The 20,610-nt window shown below is 37.4% G+C and overlaps 1 protein-coding gene across 2 annotated transcripts in view; it reads left to right on the top strand.

Moving 5' to 3' along the window:
• Nucleotides 1-20,610, top strand: part of rapgef4b (Rap guanine nucleotide exchange factor 4b) — a 55,400-nt gene that overhangs the window by 927 nt on the left and 33,863 nt on the right. The window contains exons 2-4 of one of the 2 annotated variants that reach the window (XM_082189916.1): nucleotides 3,994-4,136; nucleotides 5,301-5,389; nucleotides 12,087-12,233. In XM_082189916.1, coding sequence (XP_082046042.1) covers nucleotides 3,994-4,136; nucleotides 5,301-5,389; nucleotides 12,087-12,233 — 379 coding nt within the window. Of the gene's footprint in view, nucleotides 1-3,993; nucleotides 4,137-5,300; nucleotides 5,390-12,086; nucleotides 12,234-16,898; nucleotides 17,588-20,610 lie in introns of those variants that run through there. The other variant, XM_082189917.1, reaches the window with a different exon arrangement.

The raw sequence follows: 20,610 nt of genomic DNA, 5'->3' as shown, positions 1-20,610 counted from the left end.
ATTTAAACCAGATGAGTTAGGCTACTTATAATTAGGCACTCGCAGAGTCAACTTTTGGTTATTAGGTCTCCAAGACAAACAAACAAACATATTGACTATTAAAAATATCTGTTACCTTCTCACTGCCCCTCCTAGCCCAGACACATCCCTGCAGGTTACCATGGTGATGGGAGGGAAAAGTGAGATCACCTTACTGGGTGTGATGGGGTTTCAGAGGCTGATGTTTGTAATGGACTCTTTAAACGTAGCCGAGCACGTCGTCTTTACTCTGATCAATGTAATGGTTCTTAAGGATGTCCATGGTCTCATTTACATCCGACACCAGGATGCATTGTGGGGATCAATAAATGTGCACACTCACAGAGAAGATAGCAGCCTGTGCTGTTGGATGAGACTCTCTGCATTGTGCTGCTGTCTTAGCAGTTTCTACAGATCAGTCGCACCATAGTCTGGAAATTAGAATTTTTGACTTGTTAATCCTGATATGTCTAATTTGATGTGCTGCGTTCTATTTAGTAAATATGCTTGATAATTAAAGGGATACATATTGCTGGGAAGACAGAGTTAAACTGTCTCCGTCGCCCGTTATCTTCGCCTCCATTGATATTCATATTACGGTATGCGAAAGGATGAAGCCACCTGTCAGAATAAAGATCCCCCTCTGCACTGATTCGAAACACTGGGAGAAACAAAGAAGTGTGATAACCAGTTTGGTGTTATTTATATAGGCTACTCTTATAGTATTAGCTTTTACTTCATTTTCCATATTCGGTTTAAAATTTGGAACTAAAAAAAATACATAGACAGAGAGACACAAAGGGGAAAGTGTTTTTTCAAAAGACTCTTTGGACTCTTCACAATGGGCTGTGGCTACATGGGAAAAAGAAAGAGTGAGCGAGCCAGAGAGAGAGAGGCAAGGCTTTGCACTGGCGGCCACTGTAATGCAGGGTCCGTTCTGTGCCCAGCAGATATAGCCTATGCTGGTAATGTTTTTCCACTCCAGTGAATCTCAGCACATAAAAGACAGAGGCACTCTCGCCCTCTCACATCCACAAGATCAAACTGGTCCGGTTCACATGAGATCGGCCTGGTGCGGAGGCACTCTCGCCATCTCAGCGTAACCTGCGGGCAAAGAAATAGAACTAGTTAATGTACATTATGCTCATCACATCAGGTCAACTGGAAGCACTAATTGCATAGAGTTACATAGAGTGTGCATGTACAGTAATGGCTGGAAAAGGTCTCCATTGCAGTCATTGATGTGGTTTTTCCCTCTTTCTGTGGTTTCAGAGAGATCAAGCACTGGAATTGTAAGTGTCTCTGTCTTGCTGGACTGTAGAGATCACAGTCAGGGAAAAGATGATTGGGATCTGCATTTCTGTTAAATCTGGAATTTCCATTTGACTCTTGATGGTCATTCTGACAGAAGCTATTTAGTCTGAAATGTGTACAGCGCTGCAGTGATGATGTATTTTTGTAGGCCAACCTGGATTAGCAACTCCTTGGTTCCCTCGACAAAACCCAATAGAGTGCCACAGTTGGGGTCTGAAGTAAAAAACACACTTTTACCACCAAAACACTATTGTATTGCATTTAATTAACCTAATCTGTATAATTTTCCACTATACTTAATTATCAATCGTTAAACTAATGTTAGGGTTTAATTTTGCAATTGAAAAAACCCCGGATGTGACGATTTCCAACATATTGGATGAAGATGGCGTGCGAAGAAGCTGGCAAGATGCATGAGAAAATATAAAGTTAATCTAAAGGCAAAGTCTTTCATTTCTGTTAGTATTTCGGAAATATAAGTCTGTTCTGGAATGCTTTTAATAGAGACAGACCAACTGTGAGCTACGAGGTTGTTAATCCAACTTACCAATTTATGAGACAATGCTTATTTTTATAAATAATCGTGTTTAAAAGTTGAATTCCTGGTGGAAACTACATTACCCATGATGCTGTACAGAAAATGCAACACTCTCTAAAAAAATAGCTCTTTAGCTCCGCCCACTCCCTTGAAGCACTGCCAATGACGTAATCGAGTTGATTTCCCTTTGCTCTCAAAATACTGAATTGTTTGTAAATATAGGCTATGCATATTTTGCAATAAACTTTAAATATATTGTATTTATACATATAATCAACATTTGTAAATGAGTATTTTACGACAAAAAACTCAATAGGATTTGCAATTGGCTTTTGGCTCAGTGACGCTTTGTTCATTATGATAATCTTCACAAATTAACACAACTTTTATGATTTTTAAAGCCTAATTACAATTGCTAGAATTAAAAGCTAAATGTAGGCTATTAACGGTCTCATGACTTCAACGTCGCCATCGCTTCCGTCAACTCTTTCAGTCTTTATTTAAAAAAATAGTTTTCCTCAAAGTTTGAGTTAGTAATATAGTAGTTTACAAGAATGGGAATATAAACACAACGAGGCCGTGAAAGCGGACTAGTGAGTATGAGTTTACCTATTCTCCGTTTAATGTCCCCAACAGCTTCTGTGGTCCCATTTAGCCATTAGTTAGCGAACGCCTCTTTCAAGACAAAAGCTTCACAAATATCATGGGGTTTTACTGGTGTATTTTATGTGTTTACCACAGACCTTATTTCAGGCATTTAAAGTTGCATGAAATTCCCTATAGTAAGATATATCTCAGTAAAATGGCTTCCCGAACAAGAACAAATGCAGGGCTGGAGGGGAAGTTATTTTGATTAAAGATTGTGAGGGCACAAAAAAAAATATGATGTGAACAGATAAATCATTTAGAATAAATACTGCAATATTCCAGAAAAAAAAAAAGAAGAAAAAAATAATTGTCCACTTTGATTTCATTGTGGGTTTTCTTTAACCAAAAACCCATTCAAACAACCTATTAACTTTGGGACAATGGAACCGGAAGTGCTAAAATGCTTACAAGTGTCCGGGTTTTGGCTGACAGAATTACGTCATCCATGGCATCCTCGGTACCAAAATGTATACATATTATATTATAAATGGAAATTAGTAATTGGTTAGAGATCAAATAGATTGTTTTGTGTGTGTTGTTGATCATCTGTTGTTAATTATCTGAGCATTAAAAGTACATAAAAAAGATTTTTTTTGATGTGTAGAAACAGTGACTGACCCACTTTGGTTTGTTGCAGTTGCAAGGCCAGTGCTAATAGAGCAGACAAGGTCTGGTTTTCCGTTTGGAGTCTTTTGTGGAACTCCAGTAGCTTGATTATTCTCCATGTCAAATTTGTCCCACTGCCCTCTGGTTTGAGAAATGCCTTTGAAGTCTTAATTTCTCCATGCTGTAATCTCCATAGCAACAAGGCTTTACTGTATAAAATGAGTTCAAATTACAGCATACTGACATCGTTAAGAGAGGCAGCTTGCATACGCACTCATATACATGTCACTTAATGAGCTGAGAAGTGAGAGTGTAGCTATATTTATGCAAAATGGAAAGAGGATATTTATGTGCCTGCATCTAGTGTCTCAATCTCTCATACACCATTAGAGAAAAATCATGCTACCTCACTGAACATAATATAAAAAAAAATAATTTGAGAATTATGCACTTTTGTCTGATCCGGTTCACACATCAAGTCCTCATAATGGTCAGAAACCCATGCAAATACTTCTTTGTTACTACCACAAACTAAGCTCAAAAGCTGCAAACACTTTTATCAGTTTCTCTTCACATTATTAGTTCAAATCAAGCTACTAAACTTCCACATAATGACCCATTATTTTGGAAAAGACAGGTCTATGTGATTCATAGCTTGTATTTTGACAGGACTGATGACAAAAACATTTACAAATTCCTTATCAGGACAGCACAATTGTTGCATTCTAATAGACACAACTTTGTTTGTTTCCTCAGCAGCCTATTCACTTAACTGTCACATGCATCACTGCAATGTTAGGATTCTTGTAGGTCAGTTTGGTAAAAGAGTGTCCCAGACCGTAATGTCTATTTGTCTGTGTGTTTTTTAGGCCAGCAGAACGCTCGGGAGAAGATGTGGATATAATCCTGGCTCGGCTGAAGGGTGTGAAGGCCTTTGAGAAGTTTCACCCAAACCTGCTGCAGCAGATCTGCATGTGTGGCTTCTATGAGTTCCTGGAGAAAGGCATCACCTGTAAGAGCCACATTTACTATTGTATTTTCATTATGACGCTTCCAGATTTTATTCCATTGAGACCAGTCAGGAAATGTGTTTTCAAATATAGGAAAGAAATGAATCGACACATGAAAAGTAAAGATTTTTTGTGGTTGTAGGGCTTCCGCCTTTTTGGAGATTAAAACAGTTTTTGATCATGTTCAAAAGTTTGGGGTCAGTATGATTTTTTAAAATACTTTTAGCACTAAATGCATTAGGATGCATTAAAATGATCAATAGCAATAGTAAAAACCTTTATGTTACAAAAATATATATTTCAAATAAATCCTGTTATTTTGAACTTTATCCCTAAAAATATTTATCACGGTTAACACAAATATTAAGCAGCTGAAGACTAATGATGCTGAAAATTCAGGCCATCACAGGAATAAACTGCGATTTAAAATATATTCAAAATAGAAAACAGTTATTTTAAATGGTAATGATATTATTTCACAATATTACTGTTTTTATTGTATATTTGTCAAATAAATGCATCCTTGGTGAGCATAAGAGATATCTCAAAAACAAGCCCCCGAGTTTTGAAAGGTACTGTACATTATAGGTTCTTCAGATCAGCATAGTGGATTCTAGATGGTTTTATTAATAACTAGAAAATAAAATGGCATCAATCTGTAAAACTCTGTTATTACTGAAACTTTGTTTACACTTAGTTTCAATCATCCACTTTAGACATTCTATTAACTATAAATAACTTTGAAACTGCATGTCAACTAACTCTCATTAGAGTATTAGTAGACTGTAAGGTTAGGGTTCGGGTCAGTACAGTAAATTGATATGTAGTTGCGAAGTTACTTATAGTCGGTAGAATGTCTATTGGGGGAGCAACACAATTAAGTGTTAGCAGATATAAAGCAGAAGGTCTTTTAATTCGCTATATGAGAGTTAGCTGACATGTAGTTACTCAGAATGTCTAAAGTATCATTGAAATAATGTGTTACTGAAACTTTTATTGCTAAGCATGTAGTCCTGAATCTTTGCTAAAGGTAGAATTTGCCACCTAATGAGACAATAAGAACCACGTTACATTAATGAAAAGAAGTAACTGTCCAGACATCGAAATGAAAAATTCCTCTGCAATTTGCAGATCAGTATTCATAGACTCACTTTGTTTTCCTGCAGTGTATAGGCAGGGTGACATCGGGACCAGCTGGTACGCGGTTCTGTCTGGATCTCTGGATGTGAAAGTGTCTGAGACAGCCAACCATCAGGTAAGAGAGACCACAATCAGGTTCATTTGAAGCCTCAATCTGCTAGGAGTCAGCTGAGATTAGTAGTAGTTTGCCCTGGCAGACATCATTTGCATACAGAAACTGCTACAGAAGCTGCTGTGAGTGGGCAGACGCACGGTCCACGACTGGCCTTGTTAATAGTCTGATACACGAGGACGTCGAGCCAGGGCTGCTGGGGATGGAAGCATCTCTCTGTGAATCCACTGGGAATACAATGAGTCACGCTGTCAGATGTGTTTACTGACCCTGAAGCATTTAGCACTCCCACACAAATGTAGAGAAATTTCCAGAGATTCCAGAAGTGTCTGTTTTTTGCATATTAGAGCTTATAGAATCTGTACAGACATTTTTTGTCGTTAATTTCCACCGAAAAATCACTGTTTTAAAAAAGGTTTCCTGAACACTCCTCATTTGCCTTTGGTCGGTCAAACAGATCCCGCACCAAACACACAAACACTGGTTCAAATAAAGCAATAGGTACGGTGGCCGAGAGAGCTCAACGCGCTGCAACTGAAGAAAACACATGCAAATAGAAAAACACCTGCAAATTAAGAAAACATCTTCATCAGTTTCACAACACATGTGTGCTCCAAATACTCACAACACAACCAAATACAGAAACGCGCTGCAAAAGTTCACAACACAATCAAATACAGAAACGCGCTGCAAATAGGACAGAACACAACGGAAATGTTTCCGGGGAAGCCAATAAGTGACGGACCCGGCTGGGACGTTTTTTATTGCTCGTGAGCATTACCTATGCCCTAACGTTACTCCCTTAAAAGGGCAGACGGCAGAGCCCTTGAAGTGGGCACTTTGGAGGGAGCGGGGCACTTGTGTGCCATTATGTAGCCGTTTGGAACGGACTTGATGAAGGGAGCAACGAAAGCCAATGTAATTTCCTCATTATTTTCACCTGGGATGTTCCCATGACAACGCAGCGCCGTCTCATATTTGGACCTCTTATATACTGTCTATGATTTGGACCCTTCATTCTAACATTTCTTATGAAACTTATTTTAATAACATGAATGTGTACAATGTAACTGATGTATATATTAATATCTTTCCCTCATGTTCTTTTTCTCTATCTTTTTTTTCTTTAATTTATTTTAGTCTTCAGCTTGTTCTTTTCTGATTAGTATTCTTATGACATTGAACATATTACAAATATATTTTGTATATTGTATACAAAGTTGTATGTCATAAACGTGTAATCTCTGTACGTTTTGCAACAAAAATAAAATAATAAATTAAATTAAAGTAGACAGCTCCGTAAGCACGTCCCAGTCGGGTCCGTCACTTATTGGCTTCCCCGGAAATATTTCCGTTGTGTTCTGTCCTATTTGCAGCGCGTTTCTGTATTTGATTGTGTTGTGAACTTTTGCAGCACATTTCTGTATTTGGTTGTGTTGTGAGTATTTGGAGCACACATGTGTTGTGAAACTGATGAAGATGTTTTCTTAATTTGCAGGTGTTTTTCTATTTGCATGTGTTTTCTTCAGTTGCAGCGCGTTGAGCTCTCTCGGCCACCGTAAATAGGCCTATTGGACCGTTTTTGGAGTAATCAGACATTATTTTAGACTTTAAGATGGGAAAGTATTTTATTAAGATCGCTTTTATTATTGGGGTCAGTAAGATTTCTTAAAGGTAGGGTATAGGCAATTTTCAGAGAGGCTAGCAATAGCAAGTTAGCTTTGAAATCACAAGATCCCAATGTCACTTCATAGCGTCTCCAAAGCCACGGCTCCTCCGAAACACATGAACATGCAAAGCCAGAGCAGAGTCTGCAAAGCGTCATGAGAGACGGCATTAAACTACCTCATGTCTCAAAGCACATTACATTACAATAATAATGAACATAAACAATTTAAAGAGCACTGACCTTTACCACCTGACTGCTGCAGATTCATTTCGGTGTTGATAGTGTTGACATTGAAATGCATAATTTCGAGTCACAAACCGCTCTGAGTTTAAGTTCACGGGTTTCCATTGCAGTAGTTATGGCGTGAACTCAGCATAAGCTTGTTGTTTTGGTTTAGGAGGAACTGTAAAAGGCGGCTGCTGTTTCGGTTGCGGTGTTCAGTGGGTGATGTCTGTCTAACTCTGCATAGCATGAAACACACTGATGACGTGTGATGTCTGTGCGAGCAGGTGCGTGGAGGTATCGAAATACATACGTTGACAGGCAGGTGGCAGGTGATTGGTGGACCGAATGCAATGATTGGACGAACATTTTATGGTCCTACACCTTATGGATGGTTTACATATAAATACATTTAGACTGCTCAACTTAGTGATTGCTATCAGGATGTGAACAGACTTTCAACCAACATAATAAAACAATTCTGGAACAAATCGCAGGAAAAACAGTAATAATCAAGCGTAGCGTTAGTTCTGGCAGGGTCACGTTAGTCAAGCTCGCATCAGCTGACCCTCAGCTGATCCACATCTACCTATAGTAATACGACACCTATCACCATATACATATAAGCTCCTTCAGTATTATCAGCAGCAGCTAATGCGTTTCTCAGGAGCTAATTACCCTCCTCCATCCCCAGCTCCTCCTCTCGCCCTGTCAGGATTTGACATTCTGATTCCCCTTGAATCAGAATAATTATCGAATAATGTTGTACTTAAAATCTTGAATTAAATATATTTGCAAATTTTCATGTTGGTTCTGTTCTGTTACCCCAAGGGGGATTATTGCTGCTCTCCCTGCTCTTATCCATGCTAGGCTGCATGGATGCGCAGGGAGTTCTCGCCCAGAACGGAACCATACCGTATCCATACCAATCCAAACTGTATGCTAATTGTCAATCATATTTGACGGTAGTGGTCCTGACAGAATTGTGAAACATGATTACAATTTAAAAGAACTGTGTTCAATTGGAATATATTTAAAAATGTCATTTAAATTACATTTTTTAATTACCGAAGTCTTTAGGGTAACGTGATCTTTCAGAAATCATTCCAATATGCTGATTTGCTGCTCAAGAAACATTTCTTATTACAGTTGTGTGCTGCTTAATGTTTTTGTGGAAACTGTGATGCATTTTTCTGGATTATTTGATCAATAGAAAGTAAAAAAAAAAAAAAAAAAAAAAAAAAAACAGAAATAGAAATCGTTTGTAACATTATGTATTTACTGTAAATGTTTGATCAATTAAAATGGGCATGAATTTCTACATTCTAAAAATGTCGAATTTAGAAACCCTTGTTATTAGCGACACCGGTGGCCGTTAAGTGAATTTCAGTTCAGCCAGCAACTTATTGCTCGTACTCGTATATCTCGTGCACATGTAACGCACAAGACTGAACGTGATTCAATGATCTACTCACGAGTGCCTTTTCGTGTTTGCTTAGTTAAAAAGAAGTTGGAAATACCTTTGCAGCAATATACTGTTAACGAACATCGCGACGCCGTTCACGCTGCGACGTTTGAATGAATGTGTATGTATGTGCTGCGCTTTCCTCTCAATAACAAAATAAAAACAACGAAAATGACAGCGAGAAAACACAGCAGTAAACCTAACGGATGAGAAGCTCTCGTGAGCGCGCGTAACTGTAACATCCTTTGGATTTTAGGACAAAAAGGACAAAACCGTCCTTAGTACTTTACATAAAGATCAAATAGCCCAGTTCTACACTGGCATGAAGTTGGTTTGACGTTGGACGTTCGATATTCGCGTATTTAGGGACCGTCTCTAAAGTTACATGGGACATTGGTATAAACGTTTCTAACTTCAATTGCATTTTGAAGACAATGACTTACAGTCATAAAACCTACTGTAAAGTGTTCATCTAGGTGTCAAGTATGATGCACACCTTTTAGATTTTTGGTATGACAATAAACTGTTAAATCTGTATTTCACTGCTGTATGGGGTCATATACAAAATATGACAGTATTTAAAGCTCAATACCATTTGAAGACAATGACTTACAGTCATAAAAGCAACTGTAAAGTGTTCATCCAGGCATTCTGGGTTGTACTTGCCTGATTACATTCACAATTGTTCATAGAACTGACACAAGGCATTAGGGCTGTGCAATTAATTGAATTTCGATTTCAATTTCGATTTTTGCTCCCAACAATCACCAAAATAGTATAATCGAGTAAAAACGATTATTTTGCCATTTTCTGTTTTGAAAGAACGCTCTTATTTTGTCTTGTGTTCTGAGTGACACGCGCACATCCGCCCTTCCCTATGCCGTAAACTCTCTCAGCTTGAATGTTTAAACTGATAAGACTTAAAAAGAAGTGAAAATGATAAACTTTAGTTACGATGTAATGCTGGCCCGATTGTACAAGTGACAATTCCATCATGTCCCGACTCATAAACGCGAGATTGTAGTTTCGACGCTTGCCTTGTCCAGCGCATTTTGAGAGACAGAGAGAGAGAGAGAGAGAGAGAGAGAGAGAGAGAGAGAGAGAGAGAGAGAGAGAGAGAGAGAGAGAGAGAGAGAGAGAGAGAGAGAGAGAGAGACGCAGCACCGCTGAACACTCACGCGCTGAACACAATTGCGTCTTGGAGAAAGTTTTTAAATTATTGATTTGATTTTATAATCTTTCTGGATTCATTTAAGATACTCATACAATCTACATGCTAAAGTGAATCAATGTTTGTGGGGGAATTTCCCGCATTATAAGTGCTAGATCTGCGGGAATTATTAAAATACTCATTGAAGGAGCCTATTATCTGTTACATTATTTATTTTAATAGTTCAAAAAGTACAATCAATGTTCAAATTTCGATTTTTTAAGAATTGTTGAAAGGTGTGTTTGGTGACACTTTACAATAAGGTTCATTAATTAGCATTATAACTAACTTACCTTTGTTAAGATTAACTAATAATGAACAATAATTCTACAGCATCTTAGTTAATATTAATTTCACCATTTACTAATACGTTATTAAAATGAAAGGTTGTATTTGTTAACATTAGTTAATGCACTGTAAACTAACATGAACAAACAATGAACAGCTGTATTTTTATTAACTAGCATTAAAAAAGATTAATAAATACTGTAACAAATGTTTTTCTCATTGTTAGTTCATGTTAGTTAATACATTAACTAATGTTAACTAATTAACATTATTGTAAAGTGTTACCGTGTCTTTTTAATAAATGCAACACGTTCCCAGTCATGTGAAATAATCGTGTTACATAATCGTGATTTCAATATTGACCAAAATAATCGTGATTATGATTTTTTCCATAATCGAGCAGCCCTACAAGGCATCATGTTATGCTTTTCTTTCACACTTTCTCACAAGGATGTTGCCCTGCAGCTATGAATGTCCTGCACAGAGCTGAACGTGTGTGTGTGTGCATGTGAGAACATGTTTCATAAATGCAATATTGACAGTGTGTGTTGCTCCAGTTTTATGGAGTGATCCGTTGGGCAATGTTATTATCACGCTGCTCTGATCAAATGAATGTAAACCGTAAGACAGGGTGCAAAATATAAACGTATGCTTGTATGTTAAAGGGTTAGTTCACCCAAAAATGAAAATTCTGTCAGTAATTACTCACCCTCATGTTGTTCCAACCCCGTAAGACCTTCGTTCATCTTCGGAACACAAATTAACATATTTTTGATTAAATCTGAGAGCTGTCTCACTCCTCCATAGGCTTCTAAGACATTATAACTTGCTGGCCCAGAAAATGCATTAAAGAGATCGTTAATATAGTCTAAGTGACTACAGTGGCTCAATCTTAAGTTTATAAAGCGACGAGAATACTTTTTGTGCGCAAAAACAAACAAAAATAACGACTTTATTCCACTATTCATTTCCTTCTCCCTGGGCCTCGAGTTTTTTCACGTAGTGTAACTGCGCAGCGCTTCTGTGTTGCACGTCACACACATGACCAGCGTCGGCCAATAGTGAGCCTACGTGTGACGTACAACACAGACACGCTGCGCTAAAACACTACGTGAACTCACTCGAGGCCCAGAGAGAAGGAAATGAATAGTGGAATAAAGTTTTTTTTTTTTTTTTTTTTGCACAAAAAATATTCTCGTCGCTTTATAAACTAAAGATTGAGCCACTGTAGTCACTTGGACTATATGAACGATGTCTTTAATGCATTTTCTGCTCCAGCAAGTTATAGTGTCTTAGAAGCCTATGGAGGAGTGAGACAGCTCTCAGATTTAATCAAAAATATCTTTTTTTGTGTTCCGAAGATGAACGAAGGTCTTACGGGGTTGGAACAACATGAGGGTGAGTAATTACTGACAGAATTTTCATTTTTGGGTGAACTAATCCTTTAAATGAGTGTGTGCACTTGTGTCTTCTGACCTCTGATCATTTGTTATGTGCAACAATATCTTTAAACCTCATTGAGCACATTCCCTTACAGTGTGCATACATTTACATAAATTACATGAATAAGGAGAGTCATTAAAGCAATAGTTCACCCAAAAATTAAAATGATTTTCAATGCAATTACATTGAATAAGGACTGAGAGGAGCTTTGAATTTAAGTCATTATTAAATTAATTCACCGAAGCCATAAAGATTTGGAACAAAACGAGGGTGAATAAATTATGTCTGTTTTCATTTTGGGTGAATTACTCCTTCAAGATCTATAAGTTTGTAAAAATGTTATCATGGTCTCTCTCCTTCTTTTTGTCTTCTACTCTTCTTAATATTTCTCCTTTTTCGGTAGGATGCTGTAACAATCTGTACTCTGGGAGTGGGAACAGCATTTGGGGAGTCAATTCTGGATAACACTCCTCGACATGCCACGATTGTCAGCCGAGAGAACAGTGAACTTCTGCGCATCGAACAGAGGGAGTTCAAAACCCTGTGGGAGGTTTGTGTGTGTGCAAGTGTTGCTCAATGTTTTCATTACAGCTGCTATTAGTGATTCGATACCCCTAACTGGTTGACAGGCAGAACAGAACTCTCTAAAATGCAAAAAAGAATCTGACCGTGGCCCGCTTGTGTTTTTCTCACAGCGGTTTTCCCTTTCTTTGGAGGGCAGGGTATTTAGAGGTTGTTTATAAGTGATGTAATTCAGTGGCTAAGTGTGGCAGATATTAAAGTGCCCCTATTTTAAAGGTTTCTAATTTTGGTGGTCTCCTATAGATTTACACGCATCCAAGGTCGAAAAACACTATTTTTCTATAAAATACATTGCAGTATTACTTCTTTTCTCACACTGTCTGAAATGGTTCAATAAAGGATCCAGTTTCTGTAGATCCTTCCTTTCCGAGAGCCTACTCTGCTCTGATTGGTCAGATGGCCCAGTTTGTTGTGATTGGTCTACTGCTCACAGCATGTGTCAGAAATGACATGCCATTACCATTTCTGAATTTCAGCTCCGGAGGCTTCCTCAGCACTTGATACACAGTGATACGAACAGTAACAATGTCATCAGTTTTTGAGCCCTAGTCCTCATCCTTTGGTGCATGCGAAGTGGAATTGCTTTCGCATAAATCAACGTCAAAGTTGGCAGCCAATGAAGACCATAGGCTGGCATTAATAGTGTTACTATTAACCTACGTAGGTTCGAGCAGGAAGTAAGGCTGGAATTACTGACGACTCGTTTCAGAATCAGTTCTTCTTTTTTTTTTTTTTTGAGACAATAACTCCATTTCTTGTGCAGTTTGATCTCTGAAACTTTGCAGAACTTTTACATTCACAAACACACTGCATGAAAGCTAATATCCGAAAAAGAATAGTGGCACTTTAATTTTGATACGTTTTTCAGACAGCAAGACGTAATATCCTGTCATTTTGCTTCTCAAGTAAATATATCTTTATATAAGAATATCAAAATATTTGTACAAGACAAAAATACTTAGTAAGAAAAAACGTAAAGTAAAAGTAAAACATTTTTTTTTTTTTTTTTTTTGCGATGTATGATTAACACTGGCATCTTTGACCATACTCATTCTACACTTGCAGAAATGTGCTTTATGCATGAAATATTGCCAAAAACTCACCGTCCATATGAGGTGTGTGGACCAAAAAAAAAGTGTTTTTTTTTTGTTTGTTTTTTTAACAAGTTTTGAGTGTGTGGCCTTTTTTTTTTTTTATCATTTCCCTTATGCATGAAATACCCAAATGCTACAGCAGTTACCAAAATTAGCAGTATACTATGGTGTAAGTAGTATAGGTTTCTTCTATTTCATATCTGTGAGTTTGATTTATTGACTACAAAAAAAATTTAGGCTGCGTTATATATTTACATTTAAATAATATTAAATCAGACCAAAAATGCAAACTAACCATATTGAATTTAACATGCAACATAGTTATAAAAAAAGTGTCACATGCTATTGGTTATCATTGCATATTGCATACAATTCTTCATAGTAGGCTGTATACAGTACATAAAGCCCTGTAAGCAGTATGCATATACTGTATATTCCACTTCGATCAATGCCACTGTGTCTATAATAAGGCACTTTTTCAGTACCAATCACTGAGCATCAGTAACACTGGGTGGCGCTCTCTGATCTGTTAACAGCTCGGTCAGTTCCTCTGGGCTATTCAGCACAGCCATTTGCCAAATCCCAGGCTTTAACAGGCTTTCATAGAGTGTTTCAATGTGTGTGTGTGAGAGTGTGTGTGTTGTAAATGTAAACCAGTGGTCTCAGCAATAATCGATTCAGGAGTCATGTGTTGGTCTTTGAAGTTTTTCACGTTAACTGAGCAGAGAATTGGGGATAGATGCATTAAGATGTTGTGAAAAAGGCAAGATATCCGTATTTTTTGCTTTAAATGGATTTGGCATAGTTGTTAATTCCCAGTATGCCTGAAGCTTTTGAGTGTGTTTGGGACCATATGAAATGCATTACACAGACACTTAAATATGGTATTTTTTTTGTGTCTTCATGCTTGAATTTTTCCGTCATGCGAAACATAGTCTGAAATTAAATAAAAAAATAAAATAAAAAAAAAGCCTTTTTTTTTTCAAGATTTACACATTTCAATTAATAATTCATTACATTTTATATTTATATAGCGCTTTTCTCGGCACTCAAAGCGCTTTTACATAGAAGGGGGGAATCTCCTCAACCACCACCAATAGTAAAATTAATAGTAAAATTCAATCAAATTGAATTGAATAATCCTTACATATTATGAATAAATCTTTATAAATCTTAATGGAACAAGAGGATGGACCATTTAGTTTATGTGATTCGTAAATTAATGAAAATATGTTTAAATTTAAGTTTAAGATTTATACAAAATGTATTTATTTATTGATCAGAAGTGACGGTAAAGATATTTATAATGTTACAAAAGATTTCTATTTCAATTAAATGCTATTACACAACTGGGTAATAACTAGGTATTAACCCTGAACCTTCCCCTAAACCTGACCTTAATCTATGTTGTTACCTTAACATTACCATTTTCATCTGTAAGTACATTGAAAATGCACATACTATAAAATAAAGTGCAACCAAAATTTCTTTTGATCAAAGTATCTAAAAAATATATCACGGTTCCACAAAAATGAAGCAACACAACTGTTTCCATAATGATAATATTAAGAAATGTTTCTTGAGCAGCAAATCAGCATATTAGAATGATTTCTGAAGGATCATGTGACACTGAAGACTGGAGTAATGATGCTGAGAATATATTAACAAAGATAACAGTTATTTTAAATTGAAATAATACTTCACTATATTACTGTTTTTACTATATATTTTTTTTATCTAATTAATGCAGCCTGGGTGAGACTTATTTCAAAACATTAAAACATTTGACCAACCCCAAACCTTGAAATGGTAGTGTATACTGTATATACTGTATATGGGGTAAGAGATGGGAATAGGATCAGGATATGATGATCCAAGACTTGAACCTGAGCTCCCTAAAGCCAACGGCTCTTAACATGTGCACAGCCAGGATCTGATAGTGTCATGAACATCTGTGTGTTCTGTATTGCAATAACTTTGATGTGCTGATCATTTCTGATCCTTTCAGCATTAAACATGAAGTGATTGTGACTCAATGTGTGTGACACACAGAGGCTGGCAGGCTTCTGTCTTTAATGCTGTATGTGTAAATAGTATCACCCGTGTCTCACAGCTTGATAGTGACCATATGTGCCATATTTTTGTTTTATATATCTTACACATGCAGCTGAATAATCAAACATACAACATGAATTATGTATCAGTCTCTGCTTCATCAATAGAACAATGTGGGCGAAGATCTCTCTGTCTCTCTCGGCCATTTTCCTCCTCTCTCTCTCTGTAAAGCTCCTCTCATTCAGACGAGTGCTCATGAGAGTGTTTTTGTTTGTGTACTAGTAGTGTGTGTGAAAAGGTGATAGAGTTCAAATATTTTGTGGTGTGGTGCACCATTTCAAACCCTTTCAAACTAGCCTCGTTCACGATGCGTACCGGTACTCAACTATAAAAATGGCATAAGTGTTTTTATAATTTCATGCATGGCTAAAGCCTCGTGCACACCGCGATGATTATCGCCAGACGTTTTTCAACGCGTCTTTGTGTTCATACCCAAGCGATTTTCACTGGCGATGCGGCGAGTGAACGTGCAAATTCACTCCCTGAAAGTAGATGGCGCTTATTGAAAAACAGAAATACCCCAGTACATAAGGTGGCGCTGTGCAACTTACTACCCATAACTCATCCCTAAAATCAGAGGGAAATGATAGGCGAATAACACTGATGTAGAAGCACCTAACCCTGGTTGTAAGCCAAAACTTGACATAAACTGTAAACTTGTAAACAAACCTCAAATCTGATTGGTTGATTGGAATGTTGTTACAGGAAGATGAAACGACGTTCACCGTATTAAACTATTAAAGGGTTAGTTCACCCAAAAATGAAAATTCTGTCATCATTTACTCACCCTCATGTTGTTCCAAACCCGTAAGACTTTCGTTCATCTTCAGAACACAAATGAAGATCTTTTTGATGAAAAAGAGAAACCCTCTTTCTGTCCCTCCATTGACAGCTACGCAACTACCACTTTGAAGCTTCAAAAAGTTCATAAAGAGATCGTAAAACTAATTCTTGTGAGTTGAGCGGTTTAGTCCAAATTTTCTGAAGAGAAACAATCACGTTTTTTGATGAATAGATTGAATTTAGGCTTTTATTCACATATAAACATTCATCAACTCACACATCAGTTGTGGTAAACGGAAGGTTTGACAAACGAGGTTTGTTCTCGCATTTCAAGCAAGTACAGTTGAGCTTCTGTTTATGTTCGCTGATCAATGTTTAAATGTGAATAAAAGCCTAGATTCAATCTGTTCCTCATATAAATCAATCATGTCTCTTCAGAAATTTTGGATTAAACCACTGGTCAAATATACGGCTATATATATATATATATATATATATATATATATATATATATAATAAAGCGAACTGAATAACAAGTGTGAACACACCCTTAAACTGAATAAAAATCATTTAAATATAAATCTTTTAAAAACTAATAAAAATTATAAAAGCATATTTTTTTTACTAAAAATTAAACTAAAACTAAAGATGAAAACTGGAAATAAAAACTAAATACTATAATAGTATATTAATAATACTAAAACACTACACTCACAAATGGACTGGACTGGACTTGATCTTTGATGTGCAAAAAAAACAGGGTCCTCTTAAAGTCTAAACTACATTAGTGTCTACCTGACTGGAAAAGGGCTGAACTTACTGATCCTCAAAGACAGACTAATGTGATAACGGTGATTTCTCTACAGCTGTAGGGCATACACACACACACACACACACAGCTGTCTGTTCAGTGTAAATTTAATACCCTTAATAATTGATGAAGCCATGAGCTTTTGAGAGCCTTTTAGCAGTCCATAGTTCCCTCTCTCTCCCTCATGTGTAATGCTGTGGTACAGGGTGAATTGAGTGAACGCAGCTCTCTGATTGGCTACAGCTATTGCCTGGCAACGGTGACTGAAGTCCAGTCAGTTTCACGGCCAGAAAGATCCAAATAGCAGCAGACACTGGATCACATTATCCACACGTGTGTAACTGGAGCGTTAGGGTGTGTGTGTGTTTGATTTGATGTCTGTGCATCTGACTGAAAAGGAGAGAAAAGGTATTCTGGGTTTTCCTGGATAATGCTGGGAAGTTGGCAAGGTTTAGGAAGGAGACAAGCATCACGTCCCGGTGGGATTCTCTGTCGGACGACACTACACAAACTCTTAGGGTGAGTCCCATTGGCTTCAATTATGCCACATGCACAAGGATTTTGGTGCTATTTTTATAGTTTATGATCAAGAAACCACACTTAAAAACGATATATTAGCACTACCACTGGGTTCAGAGCCGCATCAATATCACTGTGGTTTTTGAGGTTAATGATGTCAGTCTTTTTCACCAGTGGTATTGATTCTTACTGGTGCTAATCATGGTTCTGCTTTTTGATACACGTTCTCTTCCTGCGTACCTACCTTACATCTGATTTTTTATGCATTTTCAGAATGTATTTTTTCCTCCGATAGGATGATAATGACTTGATAAAGAGGCTCTGTGCTTGTGTGGCAATGTGAGGTGAATATCAGCAGCTGAAAGCCGAGGATGTGCGTTGAATGTTGAGGGGCTTCTGTCTCTCTGGGCCAGTCCTGTGCCAGGCTGTAGGGGACACCGCCTGACTGGGCCCTGGGGGGGGGGGGGGGGGGGGGAGTACACACTTGTTCTGTGTGCTAATATGCTGTTAACTGCACAATCCTAGCTGAATTACTTAACCTATGTGAAGACAGCCAGCTGGAAAGAACAACGTGTTGTTTGTGTGTGTGTGTGTTGGTCTGCAAGTCTGGGGGATGGGAGAAGTTAAGAAAAAGTTAGCTTTTGTTTAAGCTTCAGGAAACAGGAAGGAAGCAGGATATATACAAAGTGCATTTGTGTGAATGGAACAAAGCCTGTTTGAAGACTTCAAATCAGTGGCCAAAGGAAACCATCTGCTGTAATCTGCAGTTGTAAGCCTCTGCGATTCTTTAACACTAGACTTTCAGCTCACTTTATCATACAGAAAGAATGTCCTCTGGACACTGTCCGTTCTGCTCAATGGAAGCACAACGCCTCAGAGTGCCATGGGTCGTAGTTCTGCGTTTAGAGTTAATGAAGGCTGTATTACATCAGTCCATTCAGAGACCCTTTAGTCCATTCAGAGACCCTTTAATCTCACAGTGTGTGCTGAAGGATCCTGTGGAGTTACAAAAATATGCATGTCCTTGCCTGACATAATGTTTAAAAGAGCAAAATCACAACACTTCTCATACGTTTGGATGCTATTAAATATTTATTGGTCATAATTCTATTCTATTTGCACTAGAATTTACACGACAGTTTGGGGTCATGTTTTTTGTGTGTGTGTGTTTTTGATCAAAGTGACAGGACAGATATTTATAATGTAAAGATTTCTGTTTTAAATAAATGATGAAAAAATATCTGTAAAATAGAACTGTTTTCAACATTAATAATAATATGAAATGTTTCTTGAGCAGCATATTAGAATGATTTCTGAAGGATCATGTGACACTGAAGACTGAAGTAAAATGCTTCAAATCCAGCTTTGCATCAAAGGAAAAAAGATTACATTTGACATTCAATATATTCAAATAGTAAACAGTTATTTTAAAGGGTAATTACTTTTCACATTATTCCTGTTTTTACTGAATGTTTGTCAAATAAATGCAGCCTTGGTGAACATTAGAGACTTTAAATAATAAAAATTTAAATAATATTACCCCAAATGTTTAAACGGTAGTGTGTGTGAATGTGATTTTACAAACCTTTATTTCTAATATGATCTAATATTTATTTCTAAAACCTTTATTTCTAATATTTCTCCTTAAAATGATGTCCTCATCTTGATAAATTCTTACTTTATATTATAATGTGGGTGACGACTGAAAAAGACAAGAGTATATCTTGAGTCTAGTTAATCTTTTTAACCCATTGGCGAACAAGTTTTTAGATTCAGTTAATTGTGTGTGTGTGTGTGTGTGTGTGTGTGTGTGTGTGTGTGTGTGTGTGTGTGTGTGTGTGTGTGTGTGTGTGTGTGTGTGTGTGTGTGTGTGTTTGTTTTTGTGGTTTACGAGGACTTTTGACCTGAATACGCACCAGCACTATGGGGACATTTGGGTTTATGAGGACAGAGGCCATGTCCTCATAAATCCGACAGCGTAGATGTCATTTACTACGTTCCAGAAGCTCCCTCTCAAAGTTTGGCGCCATGTCCTTACATACCACAAAACCCTGAAATTTTACCATACACAGTGTATCCCTGATTTCGAGAGTGCGCCCCTGTAGCCAGGTCCTGGTATTACACCCGCGTCATAAAAAATTTGCATCTTTTACACAAGTGTATTCTTTGGGGCCTGTGATTGGTCAGATCGGTACCGGTAGGCGGGAAATCGCGAAAACAAGATGGCGCCAGTGGGCGGAGCTTCAATCAGCTTTAGTGATTGGTCAGATCGGTACCGGTAGGCGGGAGATCGCGAAAACAAGATGGCGCCAGTGGGCGGAGCTTCAATCAGCTTTAAAATGTGTAGCAACTTAATGCAAAATACTAATTATTTAAGTATTTTTGCCTGTAATTTATTAATTTTGCATTAAATATATGATAAATAAATAAATAAAATCCCGTTTATATTATGATAAGTACAACGTAATCAGAGGTGTAGTCATTCGTCGTCACGTCATTTCCTGTTTGGACTGGACAAACTCTGCACCTGAGAAGACATCTGTGGACCTGATGAAGGCAACTGTTATCCAAAAGGTAAGTTATAACGTTGTTTAATTGCTTCTCTAATAGCATGTGGGTCCGGTTGGCTTGTTTGTGCATGTTCTGTATGCTCTTCGCTGCTCGTTTTACAGTTAGAAAGCAGCTAGCGCGTGATGCTAACGGTGCTAGCGGACCTATAGTGATTCTGTTTACAGACTGACATGAGGGAATCAGCGATGCTTGTCATTTTAAACTCGTTTTCGATTGCACTATATTTGTAACTGCTACCTTTTCTGATCTCATAAAATAGTCTAGCCATCATAATAACGCGTTGTCATGACTACAGTATGTGAAGGGGAGGCTATTTCACCCAGTACAGTATCCTGATATGCTACTGTTAATATTACTACAGTTATGCTTGCTTTAAACACATTAAGACACAAATATGTGCTCATATTACTCCTGACTATAATAAAATATACTCTGAATATTATTAGAACTGT

Source organism: Leuciscus leuciscus, assembly GCF_965113295.1.
Source record: "Leuciscus leuciscus genome assembly, chromosome: 14".
Classification (NCBI taxonomy): domain Eukaryota; kingdom Metazoa; phylum Chordata; class Actinopteri; order Cypriniformes; family Leuciscidae; genus Leuciscus; species Leuciscus leuciscus.
This window is presented reverse-complemented; position numbering and strand designations above follow the sequence as displayed.